This window comes from Pseudophryne corroboree, chromosome 9, assembly GCF_028390025.1.
Source record: "Pseudophryne corroboree isolate aPseCor3 chromosome 9, aPseCor3.hap2, whole genome shotgun sequence".
NCBI classification, from domain to species: domain Eukaryota; kingdom Metazoa; phylum Chordata; class Amphibia; order Anura; family Myobatrachidae; genus Pseudophryne; species Pseudophryne corroboree.
In genome coordinates, this window is record NC_086452.1 from 449,381,764 (window position 1) to 449,396,163 (window position 14,400).

The 14,400-nt window shown below is 47.3% G+C and overlaps 1 protein-coding gene across 2 annotated transcripts in view; it reads right to left on the reverse strand.

The window, feature by feature from the left end:
- KBTBD12 (kelch repeat and BTB domain containing 12) overlaps positions 1-14,400 on the reverse strand; it is a 156,752-nt gene that overhangs the window by 123,109 nt on the left and 19,243 nt on the right. For both annotated transcript variants that reach the window (XM_063941176.1, XM_063941175.1), the window contains exon 4: positions 7,865-8,015. In XM_063941176.1, coding sequence (XP_063797246.1) covers positions 7,865-8,015 — 151 coding nt within the window. The remainder of the gene's footprint in view (positions 1-7,864; positions 8,016-14,400) is intronic.

Consider the following 14,400-nt stretch of genomic DNA (forward strand, 5'->3'; position numbering starts at 1 on the left):
TATCGTACAAACCGATACGTGCATTAGGCAGATGGAAGAATTAGGGTCAGGAGATTTCACCTGGAAGGTTTGTAACATGGTCATGTCCTTCTCCGTCCCATATGTTCTCCCCGATGATGCATATTTCATATGCGGGAGAAAGGCGTACAAGTGGCTTGCCCCAAACTCTGAAGGATTGTGTTATATTGGAAAAGTATTGCCTGAAGTGATGACTTTTACACATGACAAAATGAAGGACATACACCGTGGTGCCCAAGCTCCTTACACTCACACTCACTACGAGCACCTTGTTAAAAGACACCTGTCAGAAAGGTTAGAGCATCCGGCCTCTGATCTTATCCATGAATCCACCGGGATTCAGGTTCTGGTAGCGTTAGATTTCACTCGCACCGCTCGAGGTGTGATGAATTATAGATACATTTCCGCACTCGCCAATTTGTTAGATAATATCACTGAAATGTATGATGACACGTTTAGATACACTGGAAGAGAACTTCAAGCTTACAAAACAGAACTAGTTCAGCATAGGATGATTCTTAATTATCTTACAGCAGTAACAGGCGGATATTGTGTTACATTGGCAACACAGTACGGCATAAAGTGTTGCACGTATATCACAAATAGCACCGAGGATCCGGTAGAGGTCATAGACCAAAAGATGGACGATATTCTGCAATTAAAGTGGGAATTTCGTCGGAAACACAATCTCACCCTTGCTGCTGTAGGTAATGAGCTGACTGGTTGGGTGTCATGGTTGAACCCGCGAAATTGGTTCTCCGGTTTGGGAGAGTGGGCTCAAGGAGTCATAATGGATGTTGGAAAGTTTCTCCTATGTATTTTGGGTGTCGTTATATCTATTGGATTGATATTTAGATGCGGGCAGGCTTTGATGAGGTGCAAGCAAAGTACGAAAGTGATGAGCTTAAGGAGTGAGGAAGCTGTAATTAACCTGGATTTGATTTATGACCCAATGATAGAAACCAGAATGTGATGATGTAATGAGTATACGGTCCGTCTTTCACCCATTTCTATGTTTTCCTCCGAGGTACAAAGACCCACGTAGACGAAGGATTTGATGAGCCAAGGGGCCGACAACGGAAAGATGGAAAGAAGAAGAGCAGACGACCTGTTATACAAGATTTTGATGGACAATGCCATGGGTACCCCAGTTTCCCTAGGAACTTTAAAATCACGCTAGCCCAACATTTTTTTTTTGTAAATCCATGGACGTTGTTTGCTTTACTCACGATTTATGAGCAAAAGCACAAAGAAGAAGACTCCAATCAACCGACACCAATCAAGACCTCAATCGACAGATGTACATTTCCCTGACATAGAATATCATTGCATTTTCCATAAGTGTTCTTTATCTTCATCTCTACAACCCTCAGGTAATGACACACATAGTCGATAGGGAATACAGGCACAGATATCAGCAACCACATACCTCCCCCATTCATGTATCATCAACTAAAATGTGCATCCCCATTTTGTTACAACTACAGCCGAAATGAGCTCGGTAAAGTTTGACAGCCCATCCACAGACCTGTACCACAGGATAAGAAGGAATTCAAATGTATACTTCGCAATACCTCGAAGCTTGATTTACCACACGTACGGCACGATGATACATGACCCTCCAAACATGGACTCATACACACATGCTCCTACTCTCTCACTAGGTCATACCCTTTTCACACCTACTCCTCTCTTCTTCCTTACCCCACCATGGAAATCAATTAACCCCTGACTTACATTTTTCTCCTTAAATATTTTGTGGCAGTTATTATTGACTGCCAAAGGGTGGACTGTCAAAGTCAGAAAAATGTCTTAGTGCACACTGCCATATTTGCACCGCACACTGGTCCGTGCTGCGCATGCGTACGCTCTCCCGTGGAAGCGCATACCCGCAATAGCGTGCACTCGCACGCGCAGTATGCGCATTTACGGTAGAGTTTATGTGATCGTAGCGTGCGACTCATTCGTTACAAAAGTTCACAATTAATGTAGTTTATAGATCATGTTCCCCTCAATAGTTTCTGTAAGTTTGGTTTAGATAGAATGTCCCTGAGCGGAGGAATCCCTCTTTGTATTGCACGAAGGGTCTAACAGGAGTCATACAGCAGTGTTTGGTACCCATCGGAAGAGTATTTAATTAGCAATATTCCGGTGTTGGTTTGGAGCGTATTAATCGCTCGTGCGAATAGTTATGGACGTAAGAAGTTTATGTCCATTTCTATGATTTGCACATACTCAGGTATGCGGCGGGAAACCCAGTTCCCCACCCACCTGAGCTGTTGGAAATCAGCACAGCCCACCTGTATGAATCAACCTATGACCTTTGGTTACAGTACAGGGCCGAATTCCTGTGTCCAATAAACTGTAGGATTGTAGGGACTAGGAGATTGCATTGTGTGTGGGGCATAAATAGGCAGACCGACCACATCCAGCTCTCACTCTCTCATCAACGGTTATCTGCTGATAATCGGGAGCTGGATATCGAGGCGCTGGCGATCATACCCTTGTGCGTAAGTTCTCTCCGTAATCATTGTCTTTCTGTGAGCCAATTTCTCTCTCTCCCTCTGTGTCTATTTCTCTCTCTCTATTTTCTCTTTTCTCTCATATCTCCCCTAGACTAAACTTTATTGTATTGTATTGTATTGTATTAGATCAGGATAGTATTGTAGTTTATCCCTTAGTTAGGTGTTTGGTTAGGAAGTCTTTGTTATATTGTAGTGTATCATTTGTACTGTGTTACTCTTTTACAAGTATACTAGATATAATACAGATAATAGGCTTTGGAACCCTAAACAAGTATCTGTGTATTTTCTATAGTGTTAAGTGTTCACTTGAGCGTCGGTGACGTTCAATCAGCTTTGTAGTTAGTCAGGTTACACAAGGTTGCACTTACACCCTGTATTCACATTAAGATATATAGCGCATTACATTGTTAAAAGGTTTAAATATAAAGGTATTGTGCTGTGAGCGCCTGCACCGCTGGTGACCTCCTCGTGGTCTCGAGCGTACGCTACGCTACAGCGAATCATTCCCCTAGACATAACCAATAACGTGTCCTGTGATCACTGGGCCGTGAGCGAACGTGACGCTTGAGCGTCTCGCCTACGGCTGAGCGATCGCTACGCAGATAGCGTACCATTACGGTACTTCTGAAGTAAACAGCGTACAGTGTTCTTAGCTTCATAAGGGTTGTTTATACGACAAAGGAATTTAGCATTGTCAGTATCGTCCTTCATTTAGGTGGTAATGATCTAGGTCGAGTTAAGGGCATAGACTTGATTTTGTCTGTTAAGGCGGATTTGGTGGCGATCCGTTGTCACTGGCCAGGAGTCTGCATTGTTTGGTCGGAAATGGTGCCACGTTTCCATTGGCGTGGTGCGGTGCGTTTCTCGGCGCTGGAGAAGGCACGCAAGAAGGTGAATTCGGCGGTGTCTCTTTTTGTCAGGGCCATAGGTGGAGTGGTGATCAGGCATCCTCTACTTGTGCTAAGGAATAGGCAGTTCTACAAGGAGGATGGGGTTCATCTTTCTCCGGTAGGAGTGCAGATTTTCCTGGAGGATATTTTTGGTCTTTTTCGGTAGGGCTATTTAGTTGTTCTTAGTTGGTTATTGTTGCTGGTTGCGGATGGCGGTGGCGGTTTTGTAAACCTTGGTAGCGGGAAGTCGCTACCAACCAACTGTCACACAGGCATAAGTGGTCATTGTGGGGCTCCCTCTTTAGAAGGACGGCAGGTGTGTCCTTCTCTTGCGGTTGGACATTAGACGTTCCCCTGCGGGAACCGAACGTTTGCCAGAGAAAAGAGGGGTGAGGCCAGCACAATGCGGGTTATGCGGGAAGGAGGCGGGGTTTGGGTACTCCCCTCCTTGGTTTGGTGGTTTCATCTAGGTGACTGGTGCTGGTGTTTGGTAGCGACTTTCTGTTTGCCATCCTCCAAGCTAAATTTAAATCTATGGCCCTCATTCCGAGTTGATCGGTCGCAAGGCGAATTTAGCAGAGTTACACACGCTAAGCCGCCGCCTACTGGGAGTGAATCTTAGCTTCTTAAAATTGCGACCGATGTATTCGCAATATTGCGATTACTAACTACTTAGCAGTTTCAGAGTAGCTCCAGACTTACTCTGCCTGTGCGATCAGTTCAGTGCTTGTCGTTCCTGGTTGACGTCACAAACACACCCAGCGTTCGCCCAGGCACTCCCACCGTTTCCCCGGCCACTCCTGCGTTTTTTCCGGAAACGGTAGCGTTTTCAGCCACACGCCCCTGAAACGCCGTGTTTCCGCCCAGTAACACCCATTTCCTGTCAATCACATTACGATCGCCGGAGCGATGAAAAAGCCGTGAGTAAAAATACTTTCTTCATAGTAAAGTTACTTGGCGCAGTCGCAGTGCGAACATTGCGCATGCGTACTAAGCGGATTTTCACTGCGATGCGATGAAAAATACCGAGCGAACAACTCGGAATGAGGGCCTATATTCTAAATCAATTCTAATTCGATCACAATTATAGTTTAAAGAGTTGGTCAGCGATCAATAAACATCGTCTGACCTTTAACTCCAGCTACCGTGTCCGTGTCTTTATTTCAGTGTGTGGTGTTGTTTATTTTAGTGATAAGCTAGCTTAAAGAAAAGGTTTATGTAATCACAATAAAGTTATGAGCGCCTTATGCCCATCACACTTTACAGCATACTTGCCGACATTCTGGCTGCTCTCTGCCGGAGAGAGCAGCCAGGTCGGCTCAGCAAGGGGGCAGGGGAGGGCTGTGACTTGGGGAGGAGGTGGACCGGAGGTGGGACGGGGGTGGAGCAGGGGCGGAGTTTCCACGGCACATCCTTTAAGCCACGCCCCCACTCTGTAATGACGCGATCCCCGGCATTACACTGCAGGGGGCGTGGCTATGATAACGTGATTCAGCAAGAATCGCGTCATCAACTGCCCGGACCACCCACTTTACACACTAAGTGGGCGGACGGGCAGGGAGACCCCTGATTCCGGGAGACGTGCCTGCTCTTCCGGGGGGGCGGGAGGGTCACCCGATTTTCGGGAGCCTCCCGGCCATTCCGGGACAGTAGGCAAGTATGCTTTACAGGTGAACTAAACCAACTCAGGCTATCCCAAAGCAACTGTCCCAAAGCTTCCCCCTGCCGTATTTACTACGTTATGCTACTATATAAACCAACTGAACTCTCCAAAGGACTTGTTGGGTGCTCTATAGCTCGGTTACACAGCATCTTCGGAACTTTCTGAATGCTGCTGAATCATAATCCGGTCTAAGGAGGCCATTCAGCTGCAAGGCCTGTAACTGTATCCCCGCCTCTGGCAGGCTGGTAAAGCAAATCTCCTGTCTTCATCCCTCACAGCAGCAGCAGAGGCTCATGTTAAATTCAGCTCCACCGGGGCCTTGGCTGGCAGAGTGTCCTTCAATTGTCACTTGCCTCTCCGGCTCAGCGATGCATGACACAGGAGCGGGTGCCTGCCTGCCACATAGTGTTAATGGCTTCGGAGAGGCAAAGGTGACTTTAGCAGTTATTTATATACAGTCTGAGCTGTGTGCGCGAGCCGGCAGAGGCAGGCAGGGGTATACAGCATGGGCGAGGTATATGAGAGAACAGGATTATGCTAAATAATTTAGGATTAATTGCTTTCCATGAAGCAATAAAGACTACTGCCTGCTGACAGCAATTCTGTAAAAGGTGTGTGTTTGTGTGTGGGGTGGGGGAGTTGTTAGAAGTATAATACACAAGTAACATTAATATATAAACATTCCTATTGATACAGTACACTAGTATATATATATATATACATATACACAATATATATATATATATATATATATATTTATTTATATATTACATCTGGAAAGTATTGTTTCAGGATGCACCTGAGCTCAATTTTGAGCTTCATGGCAAAGGCTATGAATACTTATGTACATGTGATTTATTCGTTTTTTTATTTTTAATACATATGCAAAAATCTCAACAACAAAGTTTTTTTTCTTCTTCACGTTGTCATTATGGGGCATTGTGTGTAGAATTTTGCGGGGGAAAAATGAATTTATTCCATTATGGCATAAGGCTGTAACATGACAAAATGTAGAAAAAGTGAAGTGCTGCGAATACTTTCCGGATGCACTGTATATATATATATATATATATATATATATATATATATATATATAAAATCACACACACACTGTATATTATGACAGGATAAGGATACATTATCCCATTAAAATGTAACATTATATGCAAATCAAAGAAAGCTTTATTTAGAGTGCAGAAAAGTGAACAAAAGATGTATGTAATACATGTGCTAGCGTGTATCCGGGATTGGCAGTGGCATCACAGCTGCCGTGCATTAGACATTAGGCTTCCCTCTCCCAAACCCGCCCCCAGACTCCTGCGACACTACAGTGAAGCCTAATGCCGAGTCCCTGCTTCTGCATGGAGGCTGCCGGTCCTGGTCCTCCCCCTGCAAAAGGTATTTGGATCTGCAGCCGTTGCTGATTATAAGTATTACTATTATATTTCTATTTTTCCCCCCAACAAAATTCTGGCATTTTACTATTTCTATGTATTTAGAGATACATGTAGGAGGTGTTTACGCCCACACGGCACTGGCCACTCCCACACAGAAGTGGCCACACCCACACAACAATGCTCACACCCACACAGTGCTGATCACAGCCACAAAGCCCTGGCCACACCCACACAGCACTAGCCACACCTACACAGCACTGGTCACAGCCACACAGCACTGGCCACTCCCACACAACAGTGATCACACCCGCACAGCACTAGCCACACCCGCACAGCACTGAGAGGTGTGGCTGCAGATAGCAGTAAGCCAATCAGGGTGCCTCCACTGACGGGAAGGTTGGGGGTGTTGTCAGTTCCCACAGAGGGTGCAGAGCGGGAACCGAGACCTGCCCTGATTTGGATATCTGTAGGATTGTGCCTCCAGGAATCAGCGCTAAGCCATCTGCTTGGGGTGTGTAACGTTACCTTGCCAGCGCCCGGACTAAAGGTCTGATTCGAAAATGTACACAAACGCTGTTGCAGCTACGAATAAATACACAGCGTCTGTGTGAAAATATACCAATGTCAACACCGCCGCAATCTGTACTGAGACGCCCACTGGTGCAAACACAGTGCAAACATCTGCAGAGAAGGCAACACAAAGGGGGTCATTCTGAGTTGTTCGCTCGCTAGCTGCTTTTAGCAGCTTTGCACACGCTAAGCCGCCGCCTACTGGGAGTGAATCTTAGCTTATCAAAATTGCGAACGAAAGATTAGCAGAATTGCGAATAGACACTTCTTAGCAGTTTCTGAGTAGCTCCAGACTTACTCGGCATCTGCGATCAGTTCAGTGCTTGTCGTTCCTGGTTTGACGTCAGTAACACACCCAGCGTTCGCCCAGACACTCCTCCGTTTCTCCAGACACTCCCGCGTTTTTCCCAGAAACGGTAGCGTTTTTTCGCACACACCCATAAAACGGCCAGTTTCCGCCCAGAAACACCCACTTCCTGTCAATCACATTACGATCACCAGAACGAAGAAAAAACCTCGTAATGCCGTGAGTAAAATACCTAACTGCATAGCAAATTTACTTGGCGCAGTCGCACTGCGGACATTGCGCATTAGCGACTAATCGCTCCGTTGCGAGAAAAAAATAACGAGCGAACAACTCGTAATGACCCCCAAAGTGTGGCCGGTCAACAGTCTTCGAAAGTTGCCAAACTAAACAGTAATGCCCCTCAGCAGGCCAAGCTCCAGCAATCATTATTATTATAATACAGCAGTTTAGTCATGCGAGTCACTTGGTTGACCATCGTCCGTGTAGACGCTTACCCAAGACGTAGACTTCTCCGTTAACCACAGCAACACTGAATCGATACTTTGAATACTTCATAGGAGCCAGTTCTGTCCATTTATCAATGATGGGGTCATACTGCAACATGCGATTACTCAAGCGGTTGGGTTCATCATCAGGACGCTCTGTCTGTGTGTATAGGAACAGACGTATACATAACATGGTGCAGCTGGATGAGGCAACCAAGACAATACATACTTGGGGGTTGTTGTATCTAGAAGTTAAAAGAGTGGAGAATTGGACCAATGGAGAAATTGCCCATAAATGCTACCTCAAAGCTGATTGGTTGTGAAAGGCCACACCTCCACTGGACCACTCTGCACTCTTTTTACTGCTTGAGACACCACCCCGTTGATGTCTAGAGCGACACACTTGGCGTAATGCTCAGAGCTTGTGCACACCACCCAACTGTCCTGATTTGGGCTTGCAAACATTTTGATCAACCAATGTGCCAATTAGGCTGCGGCCTAGGGTGCAAGGATTTGGGGGCACACTACAGCCGGGGTTCCAGGTTGTTCCATCTGAACCCCCACCCCTTCCCCGCGGCAAAGGTCAGGGGTGGTCGCTTCTTATTTCTTGCAGACACACCTCTGACCCCTGGCCCTCTCTCCTCTGTTGACCACAGGGCATACTGTCAAGGTACTTGTCAGCTGATGTGTGCCACCTGTAGCCTTGTAAAGAGGCAGACGGAACAATCTGCCTCTGCGGTGTTGGATGGAAGAAGGTAAGTGCCTGTGTATAAGTGTTTTTATATCTTAATGTAATGTAGGTGGGTGTGGGCTATTAAAATATTAGCGGACGGGAGCTAATCATTTATTTGTGGGGATTATTATTTGAGGATGGTGCTAATTTAATTTAATAGTAGGCGGCCATGGTGGATGCTGGGAGGGATCTGATCAGATCTGTCTGACATCACAGATTCAGAAAGAAGCCCATAGGCTTCTATGGGGGCGTTACCAACCGCACCGAAGCCCCGGCATCTGGGCATAGGGCCTGATTCAGACCTGATCGACTGCTGTGCGTTTCCGCACAGCGGGCAATCAGGTCTTAACTGCGCCTGTGTATGCACGCAATGCACACCGGACAACAACAAAGGACATCGCCGGACAGCGACAGGATAGAGCGAAAATTTCATTCACACGGGCATTTACAAGGAGATTGACAGGAAGAGACCGTTTGTAGGTGGCAACTGACCGTTTACTGGGAGTGTTCGGAAAATTGCAGACGCGCCCAAGCGTTTTCAGGGAGGGTGTGTGACGTCAGCTCCGGCCCGGATCAGCCTGTTCTCATCACACTAGAGGAGTAAGTCCTGGGCTGCGCAGAGACTGCACACCGTTGCATTTTGCAGCTCGGCGTACACATGGGATCGCACACTTGCCCGGCGAATTTACACTTCCCCCGGGGGCGGTGACTATCTGAACGCAGAACAGCAAAGTTAGAAGCCCAGCGATCAGGTCTGAATCACTCCCAAAGTACGTACGGGTAATGCAATAAAACCACGAAAATGTTTTAACGCATTTTCCCGTTAGTGCATCCTGCCCAATATGTTCTCATTGGCTGTTTGATCCACAGTTCCTCAGTCTGAGCGTAAGGATCTTCCAACTAACCCAAAACATCTGCATCTGCCAGGTGTCACTGTCATTTATATCCATCACTTACCTTGCAGGGGGAACTACGGAGAATGGTAAGTCGCACACAATGCAGATCATTATAATGTATTCCAAACATAACATGTCCTTATGTGAAAGCAACAGGCAAGCCGTTCTTATGGAAATCAGCGACTGGAGCCTGCTGAGCTCTCTCTAACTAACGGCTGCCATCTGTTTTGAGTAACGGCTGACAAAAGCAGAATGTCTCATATTAGTGGCAGTCCCGGTCCATCAATAAATACCCACTGGCAATATATCTGATGGAACCCCCTCTCTGCTCAACTACAGCCAGTAACTAAGGGGGTAATTCCGAGTTGAACGCTCGCTAGCTACTTTTTTCAGCGCTGCGATCAGATAGTCACCGCCTATAGGGGAGTGTATTTTCGCTTTGCAAGTGTGCGATCGCATGTGCAGCCGAGCGGTCCAAAAAAGTTTTGTGCAGTTTCTGAGTTGCTCAGAACTTACTCAGCCGCTGCGATCACTTCAGCCTGTCCGGGCCCGGAATTGACGTTGGACACCCGCCCTGCAAACGCTTGGACAAGCCTGCGTTTTTCCAACCACTCCCTGAAAACGGTCAGTTGACACCCACAAACGCCCTCTTCCTGTCAATCTCCTTGATCGGCTGTGCAAATGGATTCTTCGTAAAACCCATCACTCTGCAATGATCCGCTTTGTACCCGTACGACGCGCATGCACATAGCGTTGCATATGCATGCGCAGTTTGGACCTGATTGCACTGCAGCGAAAAAAAAACCTAGCATGCGATCAGGTCGGAATGAGGCCCTAAGTATTGGTGCCCCAGATGTAAGGCCGGCCATTGCTAAGGCCCACAGTTATCAAAGCTTGGAGAGAAACAAGTGTGGTGCATTATAAATGCGGCTGGTGATTGGCAGCTGATACTATTACACTGACAAGAGTTCACATTAGGAGATACAATGGTAATTTACAGCTCTTTTCTCCGAGGTTTTCCATGTGCAACAATAAGCTTGGCTGCATTCTCCACACGGATGGTCAAATGGCCGCAGGCTGCCCAAACTGTCCTGTTCCAGTTTGCCTCTGGCATACAAAGTGAGTCGGGTTTGCTTTCCTCCTTGCCTTGTGACTATAAATAACCGCACACATTTCTTGACAAGTTGTCATTATTCTATCTGAGAGTCTTAACCGTTCCAGGGCTGGAGGCACGTAATGGAACTCAGCCGATCTAGTTGTGCTCAGACAGTTTGGGATATCCGGGTAATGAGCTCAGAGACTCAGACTGTGGTTCTGTCTGTGGGCCTAATTCAGACCTGATCGCTGGGCAGCAATTTTCGCAGCGCTGCGAACAGATAGTCGCCGCCCATAGGGGAGCGTATTTTCGCTTTGCAAGTGTGAGAACGCATGTGTAGCAGAGCTGTACGAACAGATCCTGTGCAGTCTCTGCGCAGCCCAGGACTTACTCAGCCGCTGCGATCACTTCAGCCTGTCTGGTCCCGGAATTGACGTCAGACACCCGCCCTGCAAACGCTTGGACACGCCTGCGTTTTTCCAACCACTCCCAGAAAACGGTCAGTTACCACCCACAAACGCCTTCTTCCTGTCAATCTCCTTGCAACCGCCCGTGCGAATGGATTCTTCGCACAAACCCATCGCTGAGCGGCGATCCGGTTTGTACCTGTGCGACGCACCTGCACATTGCGGTGCAGACGCATGCGCAGTTCTGACCTGATCGCAGTGCTGCAAGAAACGGTAGCGAGCGATCAGGTCTGAATTACCCCTTTATTCTCTATGTTGCAGTACACCAGAACTGCAGAGATGGGGAATGTATTTCTCTGCCTGGAAAGTTTTGTGTAAACATAGCTCTTGGTTGATTTCTTAAACCACCCACCACCGTTATCCATTATTGCCGGAGATTTGGGGCTGATTGGTAGCAGGATGACTGAGAACGCTCCGATCGAATTTGAGCAGATCAATATCAGGCATCTTATACAATGTGGCCAGAATTTGACCATCTTTTCGACTGCACTAACAGAACCCGTGTGAGACGGAATTGACCTGGCTTCGGCACCGAAGGGTTGGATCTCTTTCAAACTGGCAAACCCACATGTATGGCTGGATAGTAAGCAGGGGTAAGGTTTCATCCTCGCAAGGAAAAGAGGCAGGCCAATCAGCTCCCAACTGTCATGTGTTCAGGTCCCAACTGTCATGTGTTTGAAAAATAACAGTTGGGAGCTGATTGGCTGGAGAACCATTTATCATACGCAATGAGTTTTATCAGAGTTGGCCCTAGGCATAGGCAAACTAGGCAAATGCCTAGGGCATTTGGTATGCCTAGGGGCACAAGCAGCTTCTGCTGATTAAAATGACATGCGGCATGCCTATATTATGTGTGTGACTGTGGCTGTGTTTGCATCTTAAGGCCCGTACACACTGGTCGATATATCGGCCGTTCTCTTGAACGGCCGATATATCGCGGGACCGTCGGACAGTGTGTTGTTCACAGACGTATCGCGTCGGCCGCGCAGCACAGCCGACGGCCAATATATCTAACGATATATTGGCGCGTCGCTGTGTGTGTACTGGGCAGTCGTCCGACCGCCCGTACACATGCTGCGGCGGCCGGCGGTGATTGACAGGTGAACTGGGCGGGCGCACGCCCGCCCGCCCAGTTCATGACGTCAGTCCCCCGACGGATCGGGCAGTGTGTATGCACAGCACACTGCCCAATCCGTACATAGATATATCTGCAGATCTGCAGATCAATTGATCTGCAGATATATCTACTAGTGTGTACCCACCTATAGCCACATAGTAATGCAAGTGAGAAGCATTTTCGTCAACAAAAGGCGCCCAACGTTAGCAGAGCTGCCAGATGACTCACGCCAGGCATCTCCTTCTGCATGGTGTATTGAGGCAAGATGTATGAGGACACATCTGAATCCAAGCAGAGGCAGAGGTCACAGTGTTAGCGGCCATGTGAGTGCTGTGTGTGGGTGGATTGGTTGTGCAGTAATGTTCGGCATATGTGTAAGGGGCATTATGTGTATAAGGGCATTAATAAAGGTTGGCATAATGTGTATGGTGCATTATGTTTATAAGGATACATATTACTAATGTGTGTCATATGTGTAAGGGACATTACTGTGTGGCATTATGTGTGTAAAGTGCTCTACTGTGCAGCGTAACGTATAGAAAGGGCACTACTGTGTGGTCTAATGTGAATAAAGAGCAATATGGTGTGGTGTAATATGAACAAGGAGCAATTCATTGTGATTTAATGTGAATAAGGGGCACTACTGTGAGAAATAACGTATATAGGGCCTACTTCAAGGTTGATTGCAAAACAACATTTTCCTCTAATGGGCAAAACCATGTGCACAGCAGGTGGGACAGATATAACATATGCAGAGAGCGTTAGATTTGGGTAGGGTGTGTTCAACCTGAAATCTAAATTGCAGTGTAAAAATAAAGCAGGCAGTATTTACCCTGCACAGAAGCAATATAACCAACCCAAATCTAAATCTCTCTGTACATGTTATATCTGTCCCACCAGCAGTACACATGGTTTTGCCCATTAGGGGAAAATGTTATTTTGCAATCAACCTTGAATTGGCCCATAAGGTAAAGTGGTAGTACTGTGTGATGTAATGTGAATAAGGGACACTATCACATGATAAAATGTGAATAAAGATGCACTACTGTCTGACGTAATTTGAATTGGGGGTACTATTGTGTGGCCATGCCCCTTCTCAACAAGAACACGCCCCCTTTTGAGCGGTGCACCAAATGTACGCACTGTTCCTACTGAAAATATCGGGGGTAGGAGCACCAAAATTGGGACTGCTATGTGTGAGGGGTGATGGTGCTGGGAAAGGGGTGCGGGGTCAGAGGCGGAACTAGCAGCGGTGCTAGGGGGCACCAGCCAAAATCTTGCCTAGGGCATCATATTGGATAGGGCTGGCTCTGAGTTTTATCACTCATTGATAAATGGGCTCCTAACATTGGGGGTAATTCTGAGTTGATTGCAGCAGGAATTTTGTTAGCCGTTGGGCAAAACCATGTGCACTGCAGGGGAGGCAGATATAACATGTGCAGAGAGAGATAGATTTGGGTGGGTTATTTTGTTTCTGTGCAGGGTAAATACTGGCTGCTTTATTTTTACACTGCAATTTAGATTGCAGATTGAACACACCACACCCAAATCTAACTCTCTCTGCACATGTTACATCTGCCTCCCCTGCAGTGCACATGGTTTTGCCCAACTGCTAACAAAGTTCCTGCTGCGATCAACTCGGAATTACCCCCATTGTTAAGAAAGTTAACATGTTTGGGGTCACAAAGGGCCTAATTCAGATCCGATCGCTGCTGTGTGTTTTCGCACAACGGGCAAACGGGTCTGAACTGCGCATGCGTATGCACCGAAATGCGCAGACACGTTGGTCCGCAGCGACGGGGAGCGTCGGGTAGCGTTGGGATGGTGCGAACAAAGCGGGCGATCGCAAGGTGACTGACAGGAGGAGGCCGTTGGTGGGCGGCAACTGACCGTTTTAGAGAAGTGTCCGGAAAAACACAGGAGGAGCCAGGCGTTTGGATTGGAAGGGAGGGTTTCTGACGTCAGCTCCGGCCCCGATCATCGCACTGGAAGAGTAAGTCCCGGGCTGTGCAGAGACTGCACATACGATCACTCACCTACACAGCGATTTCCCCCTCCGCCTGTAGGCAGCGACTACCTGATCGCAGGGATGCAAAAAACGCACCCTAGAGATCAGGTCTGAATTAGGCCCAAAGTGCATTATAGGAAAGTAGTGAGAGGACTCGTGATAAATAAATAGTGGGTAGGGTTTCATTAAGGGTTGGGTTATTATGAACATGTTAAAACACAGGGACCC